Source organism: Caretta caretta, chromosome 2 (genome assembly GCF_965140235.1).
Source record: "Caretta caretta isolate rCarCar2 chromosome 2, rCarCar1.hap1, whole genome shotgun sequence".
NCBI classification, from domain to species: domain Eukaryota; kingdom Metazoa; phylum Chordata; order Testudines; family Cheloniidae; genus Caretta; species Caretta caretta.
Genome location: NC_134207.1, coordinates 255821875 through 255847580, shown reverse-complemented (window position 1 = coordinate 255847580; position 25706 = coordinate 255821875). Strand labels below are relative to the sequence as shown.

At 40.9% G+C, this 25706-nt stretch overlaps 1 protein-coding gene across 6 annotated transcripts in view; it reads right to left on the bottom strand.

Annotated features, from left to right (window-relative positions):
- Positions 1 to 1073: 1073 nt before the first annotated feature.
- XYLB (xylulokinase) overlaps positions 1074 to 25706 on the bottom strand; it is a 141919-nt gene continuing 117286 nt past the window's right edge. For 5 of the 6 annotated variants that reach the window (XM_048837532.2, XM_048837529.2, XM_075126003.1 and 2 more), the window contains 5 exons: positions 21132 to 21190; positions 13896 to 13983; positions 11442 to 11536; positions 5900 to 6145; positions 1074 to 2129 (listed from right to left, as the gene is read on the bottom strand). In XM_048837532.2, the coding sequence (XP_048693489.1) occupies positions 2046 to 2129; positions 5900 to 6145; positions 11442 to 11536; positions 13896 to 13983; positions 21132 to 21190 (572 nt within the window). In that variant the 3' untranslated portion in view covers positions 1074 to 2045. The remainder of the gene's footprint in view (positions 2130 to 5899; positions 6146 to 11441; positions 11537 to 13895; positions 13984 to 21131; positions 21191 to 25706) is intronic. The other variant, XM_048837537.2, reaches the window with a different exon arrangement.

The window sequence follows — 25706 nt, the reverse complement described above, 5'->3', positions numbered from 1 at the left end:
TGTTCTGGAGGATAGGTCCATCAATGGCTATTAGCCAAGATGATCAGCGATGCAACCCTATGCTCTGGGTGTCCCTAGCTTAACATAGAATATCAGGGTTGGAAGGGACCTCAGGAGGTCATCTAGTCCAACCCCCTGCTCAAAGAAGGACCAATCCCCAACTAAATCCTCCCAGCCAGGGCTTTGTCAAGCCTGACCTTAAAAACATCAAAGGAAGGAGATTCTACCACCTCCGTAACTAATTCCAGTGCTTCACCACCCTCCTAGTGAAAAAGGTTTTCCTAATATTCAACCTAAACCTCCTCCACTGCAACTTGAGACCATTACTCCTTGTTCTGTCATCAGCTATCACTGAGAACAGTCTAGAGCCATCCTCTTTGGAACCCCCTTTCAGGTAGTTGAAAGCAGCTATCAAATCCCCCCTCATTCTTCTCTTCCACAGACTAAACAATCCCAGTTCCCTCAGCCTTTCCTCATAAGTCATGTGTTCCAGTTCACCTAATAATTTTTGTTGCCCTTCGCTGGACTCTTTCCAATTTTTCCACATCCTTCTTGTAGTGTGGGGCCCAAAACTGGACACAGTACTCCAGATGAGGCCTCACCAATGTCGAATAGAGGGGAACGATCACGTCCCTCGATCTGCTGGCAATGCCCCTACATATACATCCCAAAATGCCATGATGCTCCAATTGGATACAAATGGACTTCCAGTAACAGCACCTAATAAGAATGTACTTCCTCCAAGGATTTCAAAGAGCTTCTACAATCATTAATCAGCTTTTATAAATATCTAAATGGTATTAGACCCATGTTAAAGATGGGTATGATGAGGTACAGAAAGGTGAAGTGATTCAGATCAAGACCTATATTCCCTACCCATAGGATGCATCCCCATACCAACGGTATGAGCAGTTCCAATCTGCCCCATTTTCTGTAAATTAGATCAGACTTTCAGACATTTAATAAGCAGACTATATAGCACTCAGCTAGACATCGTTTGGGCACCCCCAGATGTAACACACTGTAAGCACATACAGGCACTTTCTACAAGAAGACTCATTTCCAACAGATCCTTTACTTGTTTTAACACTCTTTATTGTCTGTAGCACATTTAGCCAGAGGCCACAGCCATTAATTACAGATAAACGGCAAAAGCACTGAGTTCACATTTCAGACACTGGGCCAAACTGCCCTCTTAGTCATACCCAGGCAACCCTTCAGTGTGCTTGCACAGGCATAAGTTATGGTGGGATTTGATCCAATGCAGCCAACACAGTACTTTGTAATAGCAGATAATACTCACTAAGGCATTTCCACAAATGGAAACAGAACATCACTGGGACTGAAGAAGGGAAAATTAAGAAGTACTCTCTTTAATATTAATAACTGCTTTCAGAGGAACATAATTCCCTGGATATTCATACACCACCTTCTGTTTTAGAATAATCTAGCAGCTTCATAAAATACCTATATGTTAAGGAAAGAGAGTCCAAAATCAATGGTGCTTAGATTTTTGTGGACTTTACGTAATTTCTGTAAGGCAGCACCATAATAAACATGGTATAACATGGTATAAAAAACAGACAGATTAGAGACTTATAGAAAGATAGTTATGACAGATAAATGGATATAACAGACAGATAAAATAGATACGATACAGACAGACAGACAGACATGGTAGACATACAGATAGAGACAGACATGTAGACAGAGAAAGACATGGGTAAATGGATAGATAGAATTAACCTGACTATTGTTACCCAGCTATTACAAAATACCAATTACAATGCTGAAAAGGATCTGAGAAAAAAAATGATGCTGTGGACACAAAAAAACACTTGAGTGGTTTAAGTAAGATTTCAATCTTTCAGCAACTTTTCCAGAAACACCTTTTTAAAAAAACATTTTAATATGTATTAGACCTTGTTTTGGGCACAAAATACGAAGAATGCCTTAAACAACTGCAGTAAATTCTGTCAACTTTCTTCTGATCTTCACCCTGGCAGTCAATTCCTTGGGCTAGTGTTAGATTTTTCTTTTTCTTGCTATTTAGCCAGATGAGAGGAGACTGGACTGTAGAGAATCTTTTGTTCAAGCTCTGCATATCTTTTCAGAAGGGGCTGGTAGAGCTAAAAGAAAGAGAAAGTTACATGTGTATGTTTAAAACATGGATTTTAAAATTTTGCATTTCAAACCACCCCCAGAACCAACCAGAGTGTTAGGAGTCTTTTAGAAATGTCCTCAAGAACATGCACTGCTATTCTTCATTCTGTTTTTAATAGCCCTTGCTAACAGTTCTTTTACAGCTTTAATTTTGACACACTCAGACAGTTTCTATTGTAGTGGTGTGATAAAATGTGTACATGTTAGTTCAGTGTTCTTGTGATGAGCATAATTCATTACGTCAAGGGGAAGTAAGCAGTCATCTCTATTAAAATCACTGTTTTCTCGCAATTTGACACATCCTTCTCTGTAACATTTCTAAAACCCAGCCTGGTCTTCCTAGCCACACAGCCAAAACTCTTGTCCCGGCCTTCCTCATCTCCCCCAGTATTAATAATAACTGCATCATCCTCAACCTCTCCAGCCTACATGCTCCCTGCACTGATGCTATTCACCAGCAGGGCGGTGTTATGCCTGCCTGCTGGCACTAAGGGGCCATAAAGCCATAATAAATCAGGCCCAATAACTGGAAACCCTTATCCGTAGTAACCAGTAAGTAAGACCCAGTATTTAAGTGAATGTCACTGTTTCCCAAATAAGGACTCCAGTTTGCAATCCTTACTCAGACAAAATTCTAAATGGCTTCACCCTGAGTTTTTCATGAGTAGAAGTATAGGCTTTGTGAGAGTACAGAAAAGCAGAACTGCCCTTTATTCAGTTAAAAGTACAGTACCTCATGGCATCAGTGTTTAATACATACTCAACTGGAATAAAATACAATCTCCCAATATGATCACATCTTCTCACAAGAGAACACATTTATAGTTTTTGTAGGATGTTATCACCTAACATCCTACAAAAAAAAGTGATGGTGTTTTGACCTTGTGTTTCCATTCATTTCAAAATCTTCAGTTTCTGAATCCCCTTCTCCCTGAATAATTGTTTCAAATTGAAATTCTCTCTTTGTTCCTGGAATTTAGTCAAGAATTGTTGACTAAAGAATGGAATTATTGGACAAATTCAGCAACAGAGGAGTATGCTTTGATTAATTCTACCCATCACTAATAAGCGGTTAACAGCAGTTAAAACAAATTTCTATACTAAATTAAAAATATCAGGTGAAAGTCTAAGGAATATACAAGGTAAGTATACAATATATCTATGATATGTGAGAATATACATTGTACACTTCACTGAAGCCCTGTCAAGTACATGAAAATAGGTGTTTTAATACATGGTAGCTAATAAATTTTAACGTTTTTAAACACTCTCTTCCAGTGACAGAGCTCAGACTAGGAGACAGGAGACCTAAGTTATACTCCTACCTCTACTGCTGACTGACTGTATGACCTTGGGCAACTTGTTTAATCTTTGTGCCTCAATTTCTCCTGTCTGTAAAATGGAGATAGAGATCTACTGACAAAAAGGACATGAAACTGCAGAGTACTGTTATGATGAGAGTCATTCAGAAAGCATCTAGCCTGACCTATTTAATTATACAGTAGGGCCCAATATATTTCACAGACCAAAGTACTGATATTTTGTGTTTCTTTGTTAGCAGACATTTTTCCCCATGCAGAACTTGTACAAGGATGTGTTGAAGTGAGTAAGCACCGAAGATTTGAAAAATGGAGAAGAATGAAGTCACAGAGGTGATCAAGTACCTCTATAAGGCTTGAGTCCAAAGAAAATCCCTGAGGACATGATTGCAACACTGGGGAATGATGCCCATATGCCACAGTAAAAAAGCTGGGCTGATGAATTGTTGAATTTAAGCAAGAGGGAATCAGCACTGAGGATGAGCCAAGGTCAGGATGCCCTAGAGAGGCCAGAATACCAGAAAAAGTTGATGCAGTCCACAGGATGATGATGAATGACATAAGATGAACAGTCAGGCACATAGCTGAGACACTGGGCATCTGCAGTGGGTCAGTGCATGCCAGCCACCATGAAGACTTGGGCCTGAGAAAGGTTTCAGTAAAATGGGTGCCCAGAATATTCAGCACTGATCAGAAGAGAGTGTGATACACTTCCAGGAAACTTTTTGTTTCTCCAGGACAGTGCATCACCGCACACATCCCAGACCGTAATGACCACAGCAGCCAAATGTGCCTTTCAGCTGCTTCCCCGTCCAGCCTATTCAACATATTTGGCTCCTTCAGATTTCTGCCTGTTCCCCAAGTTGAAGGAAGACCTTTGGAGAAAGAGTTGCAGTGATAATAATGAGGTGATCATAGAAACTGAGGAGTTTCTGGGCATGCAAGACAAGGACTTCTATTAGACAAGCATAGCCAAACTGCAGCTGTCTATTCTACAGCTGCACTGGACCAAGTGCATTGATGTCATGGGGGACTATACTGAAAAATAAACAAATGCAAATTATGACTCTCTTTGCCAGGCTAGAAACTTTCTGAACACTCCCCATAGCACATCACAGAGCATATGATTTTAACTAACTACATGAATGCCTTAGGTGTGTTGTGTGCCAAAGTGCTGTCAGTACCTGTGAAATACCAGAATTGCCATTACACATCCTGAAGAATGCTATTGCTCCTATTTTTCTTAAATATATATATAGAAGAGTAAACAAAATACTGAGCAAACACTCATGGGCTGTATTAGGAGCATCAATATGTCAGACAAAAATAGATCCTTCATTTACTGAAACACCTATAGTTATGCCTCACTAATTCTTGCCTTGCTAACCTGTAAACTTGATAAACCCTGGCTGCTTTACCAGACTCCTCAGCAAAGATTTAATAGCAGAGCGCTATATTGCTAAGACTGCTGTATTTCTAAGATAGCGTTCTCATCTTACTACATGACATTTTTACAATATATACTACTGCACGTTTACTAGCACAATATGAAGTAGTATTGTGAATATATCACTCTAAATTAAAAAGCGTCAAAATCAATGAACAGCCACGTCAACTGATAAGTGTCCTTGACTATTTTATTGGCCTTGAACACTTAACTTGACAATTTGCAAAATCCAGGCACCTGCAGTGGGTCTCCCAGCCATCAGTGTGAATGAGTGCTGTAATATATACTGCATGCACATGGGAAAAATCAAGACCATCCCTCCTACTTTATTTCCGTACAACTTGGGTGAAATTCACCCCCCTGTGCAGAGGCCCAGCACAAAGTCTGTGAACTATAGATGTTCTTCTTACCCCCTTTTTTGACTTCATTGGGGAGTTCTGTTTAAATACTAGTGGCACAGCATGGCCCCCTATTACTGCAGGCTGTAGTGATTGGTATTTTATATGCAAACACACACATGGTGAGTCAGAACTTCAAATGGTGTAAGAAACAGTTACTTATTGTAACTGTGGTTCTTCAAGATGTGATGCAGATGTGTATTCCACTTGGGTGTGTGTGTGCCCAGCACACCAGAGCCAGAGAATTTTGCTTAGCAGTATCCGTAGGAGGCGGAAATGGCACTTTGTTCTCATGGCCCCTCTCCAGCAATACAAGGCAGCACCACCCAACATCCCTCAGCTCCTTCACCCAGAACACCTGGAAACGAGACTCCAATGCAGAGGGGACAGAGGGTGGGTTGTGGAATACACAGCTGCAACTCAAAGAACCACAGTGACAATAAGTAACCATTTCTTCTACTTCAAGTAGACGCAGCCATGTATTCCACTTAGGTAACTCACAAGCAGTACCCACCCCAGGAGGCGGGGCTTGGAGTCTATCTAAACAAAGATTGCAGGACTGCACTACCTACATTTGCATCCGCTCTGGAAAATGCAGTAATGGCATCATGGTTCGTAAACATATGTATCAACAACCAGGTGGCAGGCCTGCAAATGTCCAATATTGAGATGACACTGAGGAACCCTACTGACATAGCTTGCACTCTTGTAGAATGAGTTTGCACCCACTGAGGAGGCATGGTTGAAGCTCTTTCATATGTAGTCTTGATACAAGATGTTATCCACCCAGGGAACAGACTGCTTGTCCGTTCATACATCTGCATATAACACAAACAGACAAGTCGATGCATGAAAAGGTTCAGTTCTATCCAGGCAGAAGGTTAGACAATGTCTCACATCTAAAATATGGAGATGCTGCTCCTCCAGAGATGAATGTGATTTAGGAAAGAACACAGCTAAATATATTGCCTGGTTCAAATGAAAACTGAGAAACCACTACAGACAAAAAATCATAGAAGCTGGTTTCCATTGACATTACCTTGGATAACTCCTCCTTAGAGATTTCAGGAGTATTTTTCCAGAGGCAATTATATGGATTTATTTTTATAATTGATGTCCACATGGAATAAAGAACACTCAATGATGCACAAAAGCTCAGGAACATAAATTTCCTCTTTGTAATACCCTCAAAAAGTAACGTATCAAAGAGTGATATTTTAAAAAAGTAATTATGTGTGTTATAATATGAAGCTTGTAATTGCCTATAACGTAACTGTCATCAATATATTACTGACCAATCTCACACATTACCAGGGCTCAGCACGTAAATAAGAAAACAAAAGATAACAAATTGTTAAAACAAAATACAATATAACCTAGACTGAGACTACTACCTTCCATGCAAGAAGTGCTCACATCAGTATTACCTTGTCCTCCGTTCCCATCCGTCTGTTGCATCCTGTTACAAACCTAGATTGTGAACTCTCTAGGGCAAGGACTATCGTCTTATCAATTGTTTGTACAGTGGAGCCCTGACCCAGTCCCTGGGTACTACTTAGGGTGACCAGTTGTCCCGATTTTATAGGGACAGTCCTGATATTTGGGGCTTTTTCTTATATGGGCACCTATTACTCCCCACACTCTGCCCCAATTTTTCATACTTGCTGTCTGAATACTACTAACTAGACGACTACTAACATTAATAAAGTCAACAATACAAACAGCCCCCTTGTCACACACCTCTCATGTATTATATAAGCCAATGCTGACTATATCAATGCAAAATTTATGAATTAAATAGATGTAATTAAAACCTATGCACTTAAGGATGCATAGGCACTTCCCTGCACCTTCCCTACACAAAATCCTATATAACAGCACTAAACCAAATCTTATACCATTGCATAGGTACATGCCTTGTAACACGAGAGATGGGATTATCTCCAGATAATCATATTCTTTCTCATGCCTTTTTGCTTAATTAGCCAATAAGCCAAGCATCTCCGTTTTTAATAGACTTCTAAAACTGAGCTGCATTTTAATGCTCTAATAATGGTTTCTTACTGTCAGTTAGCATATACATATTGTTATAAGGTCTCCCAGTTATTTCTGTCATGCCTAGTGGTTCTGTCAGGCTGCAATCAAGGAAACTTCAGTGTCTGGAGCTCTATTGTGCCTTTCCTGCACAATCCCAGTTCCTTGCCCCAACAGGAACTATGGAAGGCATCATGTTCCCCAATGTGAAGGGGGGCACAGCTATTGCTCTCAGTATGGCTGCAAGTCATTGCTGAGGGATAGGCAAGTTGAGGGCCCATGCTCGTCCCTGCCCCTCCCCCTCTTTGGGACGGCTGGCAAGTGAGTGCAAGGACTGGTGATGGTCCTAAGCCCCTGCACGGAAGCACAAAAGGAAAGTGGTTCCATGCACCCTCCCCACATCCTTCACATCCACATGGGGCACTAGGCCAAATCTGACCCTACAATAATAAAGAACATATTAGGATAAAAGTTGTACTTCTGATTCTTGAAATTCTATTGTACTTATAGACCTTCACATTCAGGATTCAAATACAGCAAGCTGTAATGTTTTATTGCAGTCAGAAACAGGCTTTCCCCCCCTCTAGTGATCTGGTCCTTGTTGCTTCCAACCTATACTGGCAAAAGAAGGAAGCCAGACTAGATTCCCTAGCTATGACCCGCTTTCCGTACACTGCGAAGATCTGGCTCTTGCAGTCCAAAAGTGATATGGGCAACTTCACATTGGTTAGCAAAGCTGCTCTACAAGAGCTCCTCAGCAAGACAGAGCTTAACCTCAGGATGACTTTGAAGTTTATAAAAAGAACCATCATTTAAGCGAAAGCCACTAAACACAACAGAATGAAACTGGATGAACAGGGAGATGCAGCCCTATAAAAAACAGAACCAAACTGACTCATCACATTATGAATTTTCAATGCACTGTTCATGCTAACCCACTGTATTACTGACAGGCCCTCTGGCTTTCTGCAGTTTCACAGCCATGAAACTAGCCAAGGAATCCACTATCAACTGTAGAATTATAGAACAGGAGATAAAAAATTGAGTGGAATTTATAATGGAAAGAAACTGCTTTTAATGGGATGCAGCTGGCATGCTAAATGGGGGTGCAGAAATGGTCATTCCTCAGCTTGTTGTTTAGCTGCTATGGTCTCTTTAATGACTCCGTTTCAACAGGAGCAATAATTCACTGCCTCGATATCATTTAAGACCAATAAAAAGATGTGCAATGATAGCCAGGTCTAACCAAGTGAGAAAGGAGGAGAAAAGTATGGAGACAGAGACAATTATTCTTTTAGTTGTCAGGACATTGTATGCCAGTAAAACGTAAAAGACAAAAGAATTCACCGTTGATACTTTGAGCCAGGCAGTGTCTACCCCTGCACGGAAACAAGGATCTCACCCTCCCTTGCACACCTTTGCAAGCGGAAACTAGAAGAGCACTAGACAGCCCAAAAGAAGTGAACCGGTGGTTCACCATTCCACAGAAGCCAGCAGAGACAAACTGCACAGGGAGCACATATTACACACTTTCAAAGGGTGTCGCAACTCCCACTGGTACCATGTCCCTCACTCCTTCCAGAGACATTGTGGCTGAGTCAGATGTCACTGTGGACTGCTCCTGGGGCAGAGTGTTTCTCCACCCTTCCCACATCTCCTGGCAGCTCGGATTATAAAAACCAGAACACAGATCTTTTAAAACAAGGGGAAACAGGTATCACAAAGTTGAGCAAATGAGATCAGATCATCTGATTTTAAATTGACTGGCTTAATATTTCTGATCAGGACTTGTTTGATCACTAAGATTTTCCAGTTCTGTAATAATTAAATAATATGCTGGTATGTAGTGTGCCACTATGTAGCATAATCATTTCCATTATTAGTGTTGCTGATGTCTGGTCCTCCAATACCCTTTTAGCTGGAAGCTAGTAATTTTGGCAGTTTCCAAGAGTTTAAATAAAAGCTTAAAAGCCTTGATGTCTGCATTTATGGTGTGTGATGTTCTATGAGTGAAGCATGACCATTCATAAACTTGATATTGCCACTGCAACAAATCTTGTACACAGTATGTCATGTAAGGTGTCAATGGAAAAGTTATGATTTGCTAAGTCTGATTATCCAATTATATGCATGTATCTTTTTTTCTGAAGTTATAAATATTGACTATGTACTGGCATACATATATGCTGTATTCCTGGGTAAAACCCACCAAGTAAAATCTACAATGAAGCCAGACAGCTTTGCATTGATGACCCATTAAAGACATTTAACTGTTGCAATGGGCCACAGAAAAAACTCATTCCACCAAGATATCTCTTCCTACAGATGCCTCAGCTACCATCTGTAAATCAGCAAGCCATGAAAGGACATGAGATCTGCTCATGTGAACCTTGACTCCATCTTGTGCCAGTAACTTTCCACAAACTGGGCTATGAACTTTGATTGAAATAGAAAATTTTCAGGCCCATGGTCAAGGGTATAAAACATCCATTTTGTCTCTTTCCTGCTCTGATTCTCTGGACTGTGCATTTACAACTAAAAGGAGCATACTGAACTATGGACTGAGGACCTTCCAATACTTTGGAAGTTACCAGGGAGACTTTACAAGCCAGCAATCTGTAATATCACTGCTACAAACCAGATATAAAAACATTGCCACTATTGTATGTATATGATCTATTCACCATTATAACGCTCTTTTTTAATTAATAAAGCTTTATATTTTAGTTACTAGAAGACTGGCAGCAGCATGATGATTATTGGATAAAATCTGAGTTATGTATTGACCTCACTAAGTGGCTGATCTCTTGAGATTAGAAGGACCTTATATGTGATGAAATTGGTTTTCAATAACCACTCCTCAGAGTCCAGTGTCTGGGAGGTGAGATAAGGGCTGGGATGCCGAAGGAGACTGCATTTCTTACTTCCTGTTAACCAGTGTGGTGAGACAGAAGTTTACTTTTGTTACTGGCTTGGTATAATCTAATGATAGAATAACCATCAGTTTGGAGTGAGTCTGCCCTATTTCTCAACAGCTTGTCCTGAATATGGCATTCTCAGCTGTGACCCACTGAGGCAGTGACATGCTGCATCCAACGTATTATGCAACATGCCAACAGACTAAATTAATGTAGAAGAAATCTGTACATAATTAAAGTTAGTGGAAGTAGAAGGTATTTAGATCCTAGACAGCTACAACTAAGTTACTATTGTACAGTATTCTTGCTGCATTATACTGTTCATTTATTGCATGATATTAAGTTATATGTAAAAAGCTGTAATAGAGCTACAGTCTTATGGAACTCCAAATGGGAACAAATTGCCTTTAATGGGAAATTGGAAGTCCCAAGACAAGTTCGTTCCTTGGTTTACATGAACTATGTGGCTCTGTTGCCTAATTGGTTGTTTAGCCACGTGGTCCCACAAAACACAAGTTTCTTGTTTTGGGAGAATTGTAGAACTTTAGAGGATGTGTATGTATGTAGTGAAAACTGGTTCTAGTAAGCATTATTTCTAATTAGCGACCATTTGGCTGTTCAGACTGGAAGTTATCAGTGAAGATGTGTGTGCCTTTCATAAATGATTGCTGATCAATATTAAGAATCAGGCAGGCAGGGATATTTCTGATGTTTTCTAAACAGAGAAAATAACTTCATTAACATTTTTCCAACTAGCACTTTGCTGGAAGTAAAGACTACTTTGTCAATATTACCAGTCAGAACCCAAATGACCAGCACAGGCATTAAACCCAAGTTATAACACTTTCTATCCTTGAAAGATGACAGTTTTTCCTCTCTGCATGTATCTGATTGGGGAAATTTACTCTTTTATGGGTCTGAATATTGTGATCACTCAGATATTGTACCATTACAAGAACAGAGATTTCCTCAAATCAATCCTAGTGCCTCCCAAGTTACAAATACATCCATTTTATTTGCAAAAAACAAAACAAACAAACAAACAAACAAATATATGCATGATATTAAGTTATATGTAAAAAGCTGTAATAGAGCATTTTTAAAACATACAGAAAATAAAATGAAATAAAATTGAAAATGCTGAAATTCCAAAGCTACTCACCTGGTCTGCCCCAGTGGTTGGTGTAACAACTAATCTAGGTTCTGGTGCTAATTTCACTACATCTACCAAGGACACACTTGTTTCTGCCACAAGCCCTGCAGAGAGAATCACAATACTGATCAAAGCTCAAAAACAAGATGAGGGATGTGCCTCGACTCACTGGCAAATTAATACATTATATTGATCCTCCATCACCAGGTCAGCATTCAAAAGTGAAGGATAAATGGCAAAGGTCTTAGATTCCAATGCACTAATCTGGAAAGTGGGGACTCTGAGATTGAGTTTTTGTCAATCATTCAATTTGTACCTTATGGTGGAATAGCAGCAGAAATGCAGTTTCAAAAAATATCAGTAATCATTTATAGACACCAATAATACAGTAAGCCGCAGTGAAAATTTGCAGAAGCAAGAAATCCAAGGACAAAGTGTAACCAAAATAAAAAGCACAGCAAGAAAGATAGGGATGAGATGTGAAAACCGTATTAAGAAAATATGTACTACAAATACTCATTAAACTATGATGATATATAAGGCAGCTGAACAGTCAGAGGGAATCCCATTACTACAGCATTCTCCCTTGCAGAATAAGCTACAGCATTTCAGGTATTCTTTGTTATTCCTGCCAAACAACCTAGACTAACCATGGAATACTGTATTTGTAGATTATAAATTGTAATGTTGTTAAGGGGCCCTTATCATCAATATTTCATTTATATTAGCAAGTCTTCATTTTTACACAATTCCTCTGCTCAGCCAGAGGAGTGAGCCAGCTGAACAGCATCAATCAAAAATGCCACTGAAAAAAAACACACAGCATGCCCGGGGGGGGTTAGGCAGCAGCATACCTGAGCAAAGATTCATATACCATACTGACAGAGGGAATCCCCATCTTCTGGCCATATGAAATATCTGCATAAATCTTAATGGAAGTTGTCACCTCAAGCTATATTCAAGGGCAGAGAATCCAGCATGTACGGGAAAAGTTCAGGATGATTTTGAAGTATAAGGCACATTCTGAGTAAAACAGAGGAAGGATTTGGTCCCTAAAAAGTGTAAAAATGTTCTCAGCATACTTCACTCCTACTGATAGTCTGGTGCTGCTATTTCCACTCTCCTAAATGCTTTGCTGATGGCATCATTGCATCTTCTTTGGAAACAAAGTAGTGGAAGCATATTTTGTGTGTTAAAATTACTGACTCCGGTTCTCTGCTGCACAGAGTTTCTGCTTTGTCTTCAGACCTGTGAGTGCAGTCAATGTGGGTGTACCATGTAGCTGAACGCAGAATTTTCTTCGGAAAATGAAACCTGGATGCTTTTGTGATGATCAGCACTGTCTTCACCATGCTTCTGTCTCAATGTTATGACCCTGCATGAACCTGGACACAGGCTGTCCATTGCTAAAATGTCTAATTGAGGCCTATGGGAATTTTGCCTGAGTAAGGACTTGGCCCACAGCTTTGAACTTGTTTAACAGTAAAATAGCCAGGAAATGATGCTATTAAAGCATTCCAAAATACGTGAAGACCACCTTCCTGGGATTCAACATCATTTAACCTCTGAGAACCTGTCATTAACATACAAGTTTTTGCATCAATACGCAAATTAATTAACACCTTTACTTCTGGGACTTTGGCTGTTGCATTACAACTGGTGATGTACTGCAATAAATGAAATGACTGAGCAAGAGATTTATGCATTCACAACATGAAGCATACACAGCTTGAACGTGGAGCACAGCACAGCTTGTATATGCTGATAGATGGTTTGTCATTTAAAAATGCCAAGATTTACACAGAAGATTTATTTTAATGTCACCCGTTTGGGCAGTATTTATTACTAGGCTGGTTTTCTCTAACTCCTTCTCTCTTCCTCTGTGGGTTCAGTCAGGAGAGGGGAACTTTAATTAACAAATGGGTATCTGTTGGTGGAGGATCAGCGCATCAAAGCTGCACACCCTTCCCAGCAAACCTCATCCACTTCTAGAGATGTACCTGCTATCTGTCCAGGTCCCACTCCTGTCTGAGAGGAGGTTGCTGTAGATTGTGCTGCTGTACCCTACGTTACCCTCTAGGCAGACAATCTGCCACTGGGAGCCCAAGCCTAAATTCTGCTGCAAGAAGTGAGAGTGAGTGAAACCCTAAAAATTCACTTTTATTCTTATTGGGCATGATCCAAAACCCACTGATGTCAGTGGAAATACTCCCTTTAACTTCAGTGGGCTATGGATCTCATAGAATCATAGAATCATAGAATATAAGGGTTGGAAGGGACCCCAGAAGGTCATCTAGTCCAACCCCCTGCTCAAAGCAGGACCAATTCCCAGTTAAATCATCCCATCTGGTCCACTATGCTTTATATACCCTGCACTTTTTTTCAGAAACTTTAATCATGGGTATTGGGTGCATGAAAATTAAATGTTCAGGTAGACCAAAGGACTTTTCTTTACAGCCTTACCATGAATTGCTCTGTAAGCACATCCTAAACAAGCAGAGTTGGCGGTGTCAATAGTATACACTGGTGCGCTAAACACATCAGACAGGACCTGGGAAGTATAAAAGCATCTGTTACATATGACTGTGAAACACAGGGCAAATAAGTAATTCCTTATAATTGCTGAGGCAAGCAAATGGTTCCTGCACATGATAGCAAAATGTTTGTGCAGGCTTTGTACCAGTTACCTCAGGGGTCAGTGTGTACTGACCCTTTTCACGTGACACAGTACTAACCTTTGGCAAACTTGACTCAAGTCAGGTGACCGGGGCCAGGAAATAAAGATACATTTCTTACAGTGTTGTCACTCCTTTATTACAAAGGTTCTGTATGCGGTTATTATCTCTCCAGCAAGTTCTCAGAGTCATCCCCCAAGACTTGTAAGGGGCAGATCTGTTCACTCCTGAACCAAGAAATGGGGGGCCAGATTCTCTGCTTCACCGAGTTTATGCTCAGCAAAGTAGAAGGAAGGAGGGGAGAAGTGAGGGAGTCAGCTGCAACTCCCCAATTCTCTGCTCAGACATGACCACGGTTAGAGCAGCCTGGAGGCCCAGAGCATTCCAGCTACTCCTCCTCTCTCTCCCCAACATAGCCCTTGTTCTGGGGTCTACAGGGAGGGTGGTATAGGAGTCATGTGATCCTAACAGTATCCCAATGCAAGAGGACAGAGGGCTAAGTGGTATCTTGTAGTGAGTTTCAGCTGGCCAGATCAGTTCAGTGTACATCAACTCACTTTAAAAAGGTATAATGTAAGACATCAATAGTAAGTTAATAACATACTGATCATTAATAGTATTGTGTGGTGTATGCACAGATGACAAATTCAAAATTACAAACATATTGTGAATTATGTTTTTAAAGTGTGTCTGCTGGGCAGGGCTGAAGTTACCCCACTCTAGACAAAGGAATGTGGTTCTGCCACCTTGAAGGTACTTCCAAGGTGCATTAAGAGACAATGGAAATGCAATTTACAAAAAAGAAACAGAACTATCAAGGCAACAAGGGGAGGAGATTATCACTCAGCATCACGGCACGGGGAGGAGACTGCAGAAAAACAGATTAATTGGCATTTTAGCAAACACCAGCAGAGGAAACCAGCATGAAGCTTCCTTCACCGCAAGACTATGTCCCTTCCTCACAGCTTGACTGAGCTTTGCTTTAGGATAACCTTCAGAAGAATCGATTGCAAAGGTTCACTGCACTATAAAAGAGAGGGGGAAAAAGCCCCAAGTTATCTTCCACCTAACAAGATAAAGGAACCAAGCACTTTGGACTTTGTGGAAGATCCTGACCTGAATGGTGGTCAGCCATCTTGCTGGAAGGTAGATTGGTAAGGAAACTACCTTGAATAAAGGCTGTAGCTTGTTGGTGTTAAGCCTCAGCCACTTGAAAGTGTTTTTCACTTTTATTTGCTTGTACCCATATTTAACTCTTTCCCTTACTTGAACTCACCTGAAATCCTATCTTCTGTTGTTAATAAACTTGTTTTACATTTAATCTAAACCAAACCAGTGCCGTGCTCCCTTCAGGTAGCATTGTGAAGTAAGCATCTCTAAGTATCCATCTATATCAAGCATCACGTGAAACTCTATTTTAGGGGACAAATGGAAAATTGATCAAGACATCCTTTCCATGGCTTGGTAATCAAATGTAAGCTTATTCATAAATTCATATATATAACAAATCATTTAGAATATGTGATTTCTTCCTCATGAGTGACTTCAAAAGTAACCGATAGAACTTTTCAATGTCAAAAATAAAGAACAAATATTTCACCACGTTTCATGCAGTCATTCATCAAGAGCCAAAGATGTAAAAGGAAAAACTCCCTAGTTTAGACATTAAGGATTATATTTTGAAACAAGAAAATAGAAAGGGGCATAAACTCTAGCAAATCAAGTGTCAAAGTATAATTAGGCAGGCCTAAGCCACCAGATGGTATTCACCCAAGAGTTCTGATGGAACTCAAATATGAAATTTCAGACCTGTGGTTTGTAACCTATCACTTAAATCAGCTTCTGTACCAGATGACTGGAGGACAGCTAATGTGACATCAATTTTTAAAAAAGGTTCCAGAGGTGATCTTGGCAACTACAGGCTGATCTAAGTCTAACTTCAGTACCAGGCAAATTGGTTGAAACTATAGTAATGACCAGAATTATTAGACACATAGATGAACATGATTTGTCAGGGAAGAGTCAACACAGCTTCTATAAAGGGAAATCATGTCCCACCAATCTATTAGAATTCTTTGAGGGGGTCAAAACATGTAGACAAGAGTGATCCAGTGGATATAGTGTACTTATCATAGAATCATAGAATATCAGGGTTAGAAGGGACCTCAGGAGGTCATCTAGTCGAACCCCCTGCTCAAAGCAGGACCAATCCCCAATTTTTGCCCCAGATCCCAAACGGCCCCCTCAAGGATTGAACTCACAACCCTGGGGTTAGCAGGCCAATGCTCAAACCACTGAGCTATCCCTCCCCCTTTAAAAAAATTTTAATGGCTGGGGGAGGTTTGGAGCTGTGTGTTCTGCGGTGAGCCCTCTCCATGCTCCCGGGTTGCCGGGCTTTCTTGAGACTTTAAGAAAGCCTTTGACAAGATCTCTCACCAATGGCTCTTATGCAAAGTAAGCAGTCATAGAATAAGACAGAAGGGCCCCTCATGGATCAGTAACTGGTTAAAAGACAGGAAACAATGGGTAGGAATAAATGGTCCATTTTCAGAATGGAGAAAGATAAATAGCAGTGTCCCCCAGGGATCTGTATTGGACCACTGCTGTTCAGCATATTCATAAATGATCTACAAAATGGGATAGACAGTGAGAATGCAAATTTTGCAGATGATATTAAATTACTACAGATAGTTTAAGTCCAAAGCAGACTGTGAAGAGCTAGCAAATCTAAGGGGAAAAACAACTGAAGACAGTTGGCAGTTTTTCAAAGAGACATTATTAAGGGCAGAAGAGTAAACTATCCCATTGTGTAGAAAAGATAGGAAGTATGGAAAGAGACCATCCTGGCTTAACCAGGAGATCTTCAATGATCTAAAAATCAAAAAAGAGTCCTACAAAAAGTGGAAACTAGGTCAAATTACAAAGGATGAATATAAACAAATAACACAAGTATGTAGGGACAAAATTAGAAAGGCCAAGGCACAAAACAAGATCAAACTAGCTAGAGATATAAAGGGTAACAAGAAAACATTCAAATACATTAGAAGCAACAAGACTACCAAGGACAAGGTAGGCCTGTTACTCAATGAGGAGGGAAAAATAATAACAGAAAATGTGGAAATGGCAGAGGTGCTTAGTGACTTCTTTATTTCAGTTTTCACCAAGAAGGTTGGTGGTGATTGGACGTCTAACATAGTGAATGCCAGTGAAAATGAGATAGGATCAGAGGCTAAAATAGGAAAAGAACAAGTTAAAAACTACTTAGACAAGTTAGATGTCTTTAAGTCACCAGGGCCTGATGAAATGCATCCTAGAATACTCAAGGAGCTGATTGAGAAGATTTCAAAGATAATCATGAATGGCTCAGATAAGTCATGGAAGACAGGAAAGAGTCCAGAAGACTGGAAAAGGGCAAATATAGTGCCAATCTATACAAAGGGAAATAAGGACAACCCAGGAAATTATAGACCAGTCAGCTTAACTTCTGTACCCAGAAAGATAATGGAACAAATTAAGCAATCAATTTGCAAACATCTAGAAGACAAAGTGGTAAGTAACAGTCAGCATGGATTTGTCAAGAACAAATCGTGTCAAACCAACCTGATAGCTTTCTTTGACAGGGTAACAAGCAGTGTGGATTGGGGAGGGGGGGGGGGCGGCAGACGTGGTGAATCTTGACTTTAATAAGGATTTTGATACTGTCTCACATGACCTTCTCATAACAAACTAGGGAAATACAACCTAGATGAAGCTACTATAAGGTAGGTGCATAACTAGGTGGAAAACCATTCCCAGAGAGTAGTTATCTGTGGTTCACAGTCATGCTGGAAGGGCATAATGAATGGGGTCCCTCAATAAGGGCAAATGCAAAGTACCCCACTTAAGAAGGAACAATCAGTTGCACACATACATAATGAAAAATGACTGTCTAGGAAGGAGTACTGCGGAAAGTGATCTGGGGTCATAATGGATCACAAGCTGAATGTGAGTCAGAGTAACACTGTTGCAAAAAAAAAAAAAAGTTACAGAAAAAGGGCAACAGAAATTATTAGGGGTATGGAACAGCTTCCATATGAAGAGAGATTAAAAAACTAAGACTATTCAGTTTGTAAAAGAGATAACAAAGGGGGGATATGATAGAGGTTATTATACCATGAATGGTGTGCAGAAAGTGAATAAGGAAATGTTAATTTATTCCTTCACATAACACAAGAACCAGGGGGTCACCCAATGAAATTAATAGGCAGCAGGCTTAAAACAAAACGAACAGTCAACCCGTGGAAGGTGACCAGATTTTCCTATTTTACAGGGACAGTCCCGATATTTGGGGCTTTTTCTTATATAGATGCCTATTACCCCCACCCCCACGCCCGTCCCGATTTTTCACACTTGCTGTCTGGTCACCCTACATGGAACTCATTGCCAGGGGATGTTGTGAAGCCCAAAATTGTTTCTGAATTCAAAAAAGAATTAGGTAAATTCATGGAGGATAGGTCCATCAATGGCTATTAGCCAAGATGGTCAGGGATGCAATCCCATGCTCTGTCCCTAGACCTCTAACTTCCAGATGGTGGGACTGGACGACAAGGGATGGATCACTTGAGGATTGCCTGGTTCTGTTCATTCTCTTTGAAGCATCTGGCATTGGCCACTGCCAGAAGACAGGATACTGGGATAGATAAACCCCTGGTGTGACCCAGTATGGCCATTCTGATGTTCTTCACAGATATTCCTGAGTGTTTAAAATAACCTTTGGTATGTACAAAATGAGGGATTGTGAATACAGTTTATTAAGTGGCAGCTTTCTATAGCCCCAGAATGAATTATCCAAAAGCGATGACAATAACTTGAAAACACTTTGTTTCCCAAGGTTTTGATTAAATTTTAAAGAATACAATTAACCAGTGATTAAATTAAAGTAATGGCACTATATTGATCATATTATTTTAAGACACTTCTAAAAAGTTTTAACAGCAGCTTTATTATACTTAAACAGCAAGTTCTGTAACTTTATTCCCCCTCTCTAAGTTTGTTTCACTGTGTATAAATGTATTGTGAAAAACATCCAGCTCCTTGCCTAGATATAACAGTGAGGAGGTTCTACAAATGGCTCTAGGGCATATATATAGCTTTAGAAATTAAGGTTTCACTCCCACTAAATGTACTGGTCCAAGTTCAACCCTGGTGTTGCCTTAGTGGAATTACACAAGCACAGATCAATCTGGCCTAGTTTTTAATCTTCCTTATGTCAAGTTATCGACTAGAATAACCAGAGCAGATACAACAGACAAAGAGAAATAACAGCAACAAGCAACATGTTTTTTCTCTTTTCCCAATCCACTTTAAACACTATTGTCATACAAAACTGAGAAAAGGGATTCTGGATGACTTGGGAAATATAGAGCCTTTCACTTCTAAGTCATGAGCTCAAATCTGGATCAATTCCGTAATGACCAAGTCTGTGATGGGGTGTACAAACACCACACCAGGCAAAACTGCCTATACAACAACTTTGGGCTCAGGCAGCCTTGCCTTACCACCCCTGAGAGGCATGCTCATCTTGCAGGAGCCCAGTTCAGAAGGTCCCAGCCCTGGGAGGTAGAGAGACCTCTCTTCACTGGCTCCCAGGAAGGGAGGATGAAGCTGGCAGAGGCTTCCTGCAAACACTGTGCAATAGCTCTGAGGACACTGAAAAGAGGGAGGCCAGGGACACGTTTGGACTGCTGCTGTATTGTGCTTTTCCTTTGTTACCTTTCCTCTGAGGCCTGGAAGGGGTTGGGGAAGAAGGCCTAGAGGCAGACTGCAGTAGGTAGAAGCCCAGGGAAGAAGCAGGAGGTCTGAAGAAGCAGATCTCAATAGCCTGGTACAGGGGCCCTAGGCTGAAACCCAGGATAGAAGGATGGACTTGGTTGTCCTATAGGCCACCAGCGAAAGGACTGGTGAAAGGCCTATAGGCCACCAGCGAAAGGACTGGTGACCAGACAAGGGTCAAAAGGTCTAGTGGGCCTAGAGTCAGGCTGGAGCCTTGGCACAAGGTTGCCAGACTATATCTGGACAGGACTCTCACTTACCTCGAAAGTGGTGAGACTAAACCATGGCCTGGCCAGAGAGTTGAGTCACAAGACAAAAGTGGCACCCAGCAGACCCCAATGGTGTGTCACCGAGACGACAGTGAGGAAAACCCTAACACTGTCGCACCAAACCACAAGGCGGCACATTGGCTGGTAAGTCATTTTGTCAAAGACCTTTGTACTCTCAAAGCTGTTCTGGTGTTAGTGTGAAATAAATTAGCAAGATCAGTCCACTTCCTACTGGACAACTGTCCTTGTCACAAATACCACCACCACAACTAGCACTAACGATCAATCTCAGGAGAGAGGTTGATGACTAAACGGGCCAGGGAGACTAAACTACTTTATCACCTAGAGGTTGTCCCTTCACAATGCGACTGAGGTATATTGGTGGGGCAGTATGCTGTAGATTGCACTGATACTGCCTATGCTGTATGTGTCCTGTGGGTGAATAGAGGACTTCCGCCTCCAGCACTCCCACAGGCATTACAGCTGAGATTTTCAAAAGTGTTCAGCATTGGCCTAACTTTGCTCTCATTGACATAAATGGTCCAACGTTGAACATTTTTTAAAATCTCACTTTAAATGCACTCTTACCAACAACTCTTTGGTTTGGTTGCTGAAATGATGTGACTTAAGTTATGAGACTTGGAGATCATCACCATTTCAGATATTTTCACAAAACTAGTAAGTTGTAAATACTCTTCAGAGAACTCAACTTGAAATTAGCATTGGATTAACCTGTAAAACGTGGAGAAATTATTATAATTTTGTTAATATACTCCACACAATATCTCAAAATTTGAACAACTCTTAAAATCTCAAATACTCTCAATCTTATGTGCAGCTATAGAGGCGGCAGACTCAGCACACGAATATAAAACTCTACTGCCAAAGCTGTTAATATCCAGTGCAATGTAATTTTCTTAACAAACTCAGCAGTCTGCACTTACCTGTAAGATCTCTTTATTATATGATGCTCCACCAGTGGCCAAAATCCTTGTTCTTGGCACTACAACACAATAGAAAGGTCAGTTAAATAAGTATCATCAAGATATATGCTATTTAATTGGGCAATTAGAGCACGCAAGTGGGAATAAGACTATATGGTTTCTATCACTGACTTTACCACTGGCTTACTGTGTGACTCTGGGCAAATCCATAACCTACCTCTCCCTCAATTTTGCCAGCAGTAAAACGGAGGATAGCGCTGCTTAGCCACTGTTATAAAGCATGTTACAATCCATGGATAAAAAAGGCAATATAAGTAATGTAACTCTAATATTGTGGTACCAAAATCAGTAAGCTCTACTGAAGAGGGATACAGTAACAACGGCAAGATGATATTATGCTATAGTTCCGATTTGAGGTCAGCATCAGTTTGGATCTCAGTTATGTACGTGCAAACTGACAGACAGCTTACAAAATCAGCAAAATTCTCAAAACACATTTCTTTGTGATGTTCACAAATCAGAGAAATTAGTGGCAAACTCCCTCTGCCTGAATGATAAGAATGTGTTTCAAAGAATAATAATAAGGGAGTTACTAATAGATTCTGATAAAATAGTCTTTCTGAACCTTCACCCAAAAAAGGAAAGAATGGTTACTTACCTTGCAATAACTGTGACTCTCCATACATATTTCACTTTGGTGCACATGTGCCCCATGCATTCAACACAGCAGTGTCTGTGGAGGCCGTGCCTGCCCTGGAGTTCCCTCTCACTTCCCATAGATGAGAGCATAAAGGGCAGGGCAGCCAGAACCTGCACTCAGGTCCTTTGCTAATAAGAATCCCCCACGAGCAGGACACCTATCAGTGGGGATGAAAGGCAAGATTCAGAATCTCTGTGGAAAACCCATCTGGAAGAATCATAGTTACTGCAAGGTAAATAATTCTTTCTTCTTTGAGAGGATTGTCCACACAGTTTCTACTCTTGGTGACTAACAAGCTGTTAAACCAGTGCTAGGAGGCTGGTAAGCAGAGGCCCATTTCAAGAGTGACTGTAGGATACCTAACTGAACTAGCAACGGCTCTGAGAATAATGAGTAGTACCAGAGAATAATGAGTAGTAAAGGCCTGGATAAAACTTCACATTGCTGATCTACATATCTCTGCTGTGGGGATGCTACCCAAGCAGGCTGTGGAGGCCAGTCACCTGAACTCTGGTGGAATGAATTCTAATCTGTCCAGGTGGCTCTTTCCTAGCCATAACAGAGCAACTCCTGACACAGTCCAAGACCCACTTCATCTCTATGAAGACACAGGCTGCCCCTTATCCCTTCCAGCAAATATAATGAAGTGTCCAGGTGTACACCTGAATGGATTGGTCCTATTCAAGTAAAAGGATAATGCTCTCACAGCATCCAACATGTGAAGTCTCATTTCACTTGCTGTGGAATGTGGTTAAGGGCTTCAGGGCTCCACCTTGCAGCCATGGGAGGTAAGAAGGAACTGAGTGAAGATTATGGCTGCCCTGTTCTTTATGCGCACTGTTATGTGGAGCAAGACGACACTGAGAGCACAGGCATAGCCCCCAACAGACACTGCTGTTGAAAATAATCCAATCTTATGCTCATGTGCACCAAGAGCAGAATCTGTGTGGACAATATCTTGAAGAACTGAGCCCATACCTTTTGGGATATTAAAAATAGCACCCTATTCATCTTTGAATCAACATTTCAAGAAATGCCTCCTTCTCTTCATTAATAATTCCCTCACTGTCCTGTGTCTTGTCATTTGTTTTAATGCTTGTCAAAGCACACAATCTGTCTTTATGTCCATAACCCCAATTCAGCAAAGTACTTAAGTATATTAGTAGTAGAGCTGGTTGCAAATTTCACAATGAGATAGTGTTTCATTGAAAAATGCAAATTTCTCTAAACCAAAACTTTTTTTGGTCCATTTCACCAAAAGTATTGTTGGGAAGCTCTCTCAGGTTTAGGATGAGATTTCTGGGCAAAATGAGAGCAAGAGACTAGCCCACCTCAGACAGCCTGATGGTCAGGGCACTCACCTGGAATGTGGGTGACCCAGGTTTAAGTCCCTTGTCCTCAACAGGCAGAGCAGGGACTCAAATCCAGGTCTCCCACTTCCAGGTGAGTGCCCTGCCCATGGGGCTATTCTGGGCATGCTCTATGGTTTTTAACATAAAATTTCATAAGGTCTTAGTTTCACCCCAATGCGGAATGGGAACATTTTTGAAACCTTGAAAATTTTCAATGGATAGGAAAACCATTTCCTGCCCAGATGTTGTGGGTAGTCCCATTGACTTCAAAAAGACTATTCATATGCTTAAAACAGGCAAATATTTAAATACCATTGCTGAAGTGGGGTTCACGTTTGTAATGTGCAGCATGAATTTATAGAATTAGATGTTTTGTAATAATCAATAGTAACTACTATAGTGTTTGGTACTGTTAAATGCTATAATGCTGAAGATCCCTCCCAAAGAGATATTTCACTGATTACATCTATATATCAGCCTCAGTTTGGCCTGAGCTGAAGACAAAACACAATGGAAAAGGTGGTCAAACAGCTCTGGAGGCTAAAAACCACTCTTTATATTCTACCTTTTAGAGAATCTGTAGTCAAAGCCCTGAACATAAAAAACAACAACAAAATGAAGATGTAGATTGCATAGGGTTCTCATACAATTCCTGAGCCTACAGTGACTTGCTCAGGTAGAGACTTTATGACACAGCCAAAGCACTGCAAAGAGAACCTCACTTTACTAATACATTAATCTTATTTTCCTTTTGGTGCATATTCAGTGATGCACAAATTGAGTTTTAAAAGCCATTAAGATCTCTGTCAATGTCAGTAAACAAATCAACCAAATGGCAGAGTGATTCCTCAGGGGAAACAAGTTTCAATTATACCTACATAGAGTGACAGATCCCTGCCAAGATTATCAAAACAATATAATGCTGAAACAAATGAAAAATAACCAATAAATCACTGTGCCTGGAAACAAATCTGAACTCTTTATGGTTTGCCTATTAGTTAAATTTCTCTTTTGCTACACCTTCGGCATGATATTCTCAAAAAACATCACATCCAAGATAAAAGCACCACATTTGAAAGTCATCCTGCAAAACAGACAGAAGTGAAAAACAGAAATAAGTTTACCTCACTTTGCCGCATGACAGTGACCAATTCAAAGAATGAGACTGGCTTCTGCCTCCAGCCACATGGGGAATGCATCATACAATGCCACTATACCAAGATCATGGAAGAACAAGTAGAAAATAAAGGTGATAAGGGCAAATAGGAGTCCAAATGAAAATTACAATCACTTCTTGGGTAAATTGCTTCTTTCAGCTACTTCTTCTACCCATGCACACTCCAGCCCTTTGTCCTTTTCTATGCTTTTGTTATGCAAGCATCCAGCTTTGGATCACTGTAATAATATAAGAATATGTTGCTGTATATTTTAATTGACCAAGGTAAACATTGGACTACAAATTGCTTGTTTTGTGCATTATCCAGATTTGTATTAAGTGACGTCAGTATCTATACAGAAGACAATCCTTCTGTGTTGGCTCAGGGTCTCACGGCCATCATGACTCATCGCTGAGTTACCTCTGAGCCTGAGCCTTCTCAAATGCAATGAGTCATCAATTACCCGCAGGGTTCAGCCAATCCACAGGTGAGGTTCCATCCTTGTGATCCCAAGGCAGGTATATAGGCTCCTGAGGGACACAGTCTCTCCAGTATGCTCGTCACTAACGGGCCAGGAACACTCCCCCTGCCAGTAGTTTCAACAGACTACCTTTGCTCCTGCCCATGTCTGTTCCCAGTCCAGCCAGACCCTATTCCAGCTTTCATCTGCTTCTGCCTCACCTGGCCACTCTGACCATTTCACCAAACTGCCCTTTTCATGCTTGCTGAGATGGAAGCCTCTGTCACACCTGCTACTGAAATGTTGGAGTTAATTCAGTGCCTCCAGAGTCAACACCCTCTCTGCTCACAGATCCCGACAACCTCAGTACCCCCAGTGCAGCCAGATGCAGTACCTTTAGAACAAGGCCTGAAGGTCCTGCCACCAGGGAAGTTGGATGGGAACCACCAGAAGTTCTGCAGGTTCCTCAACCAATGCCATCTGTTTTTTCTGATGTGCACTGAGATGTAACCCACTGATCAGGGCAAAGTGGGGCTTGTTATCAGTTTATTGACTGGTGAATGGGGGGGGGGGAAGGAATAGCTCAGTGGTTTGAGCATTGGCCTGCTAAACCCAGGGTTGTGAGTTCAATCCTTGAGGGGGCCATTTAGGGATCTGGGGCAAAAATTGGGGATTGGTCCTGCTTTGAGCAGGGGGTTGGACTAGATGACCTCCTGAGGTCCATTCCAACCCTGATATTGATATGATTCTATGAAGCTCTAGACTGCACCTTGCCTCTCCTAGAACAGTCAAGCCAGGTCCTTGGCAATTTTGACAAGTTCCTCCATGCCTTCTCACTCATATTCGACGGCCCAAATCATGCTCATACCGCCAAAGCTGCCTTGCAGTTTCTTAAACAAGGTGTTG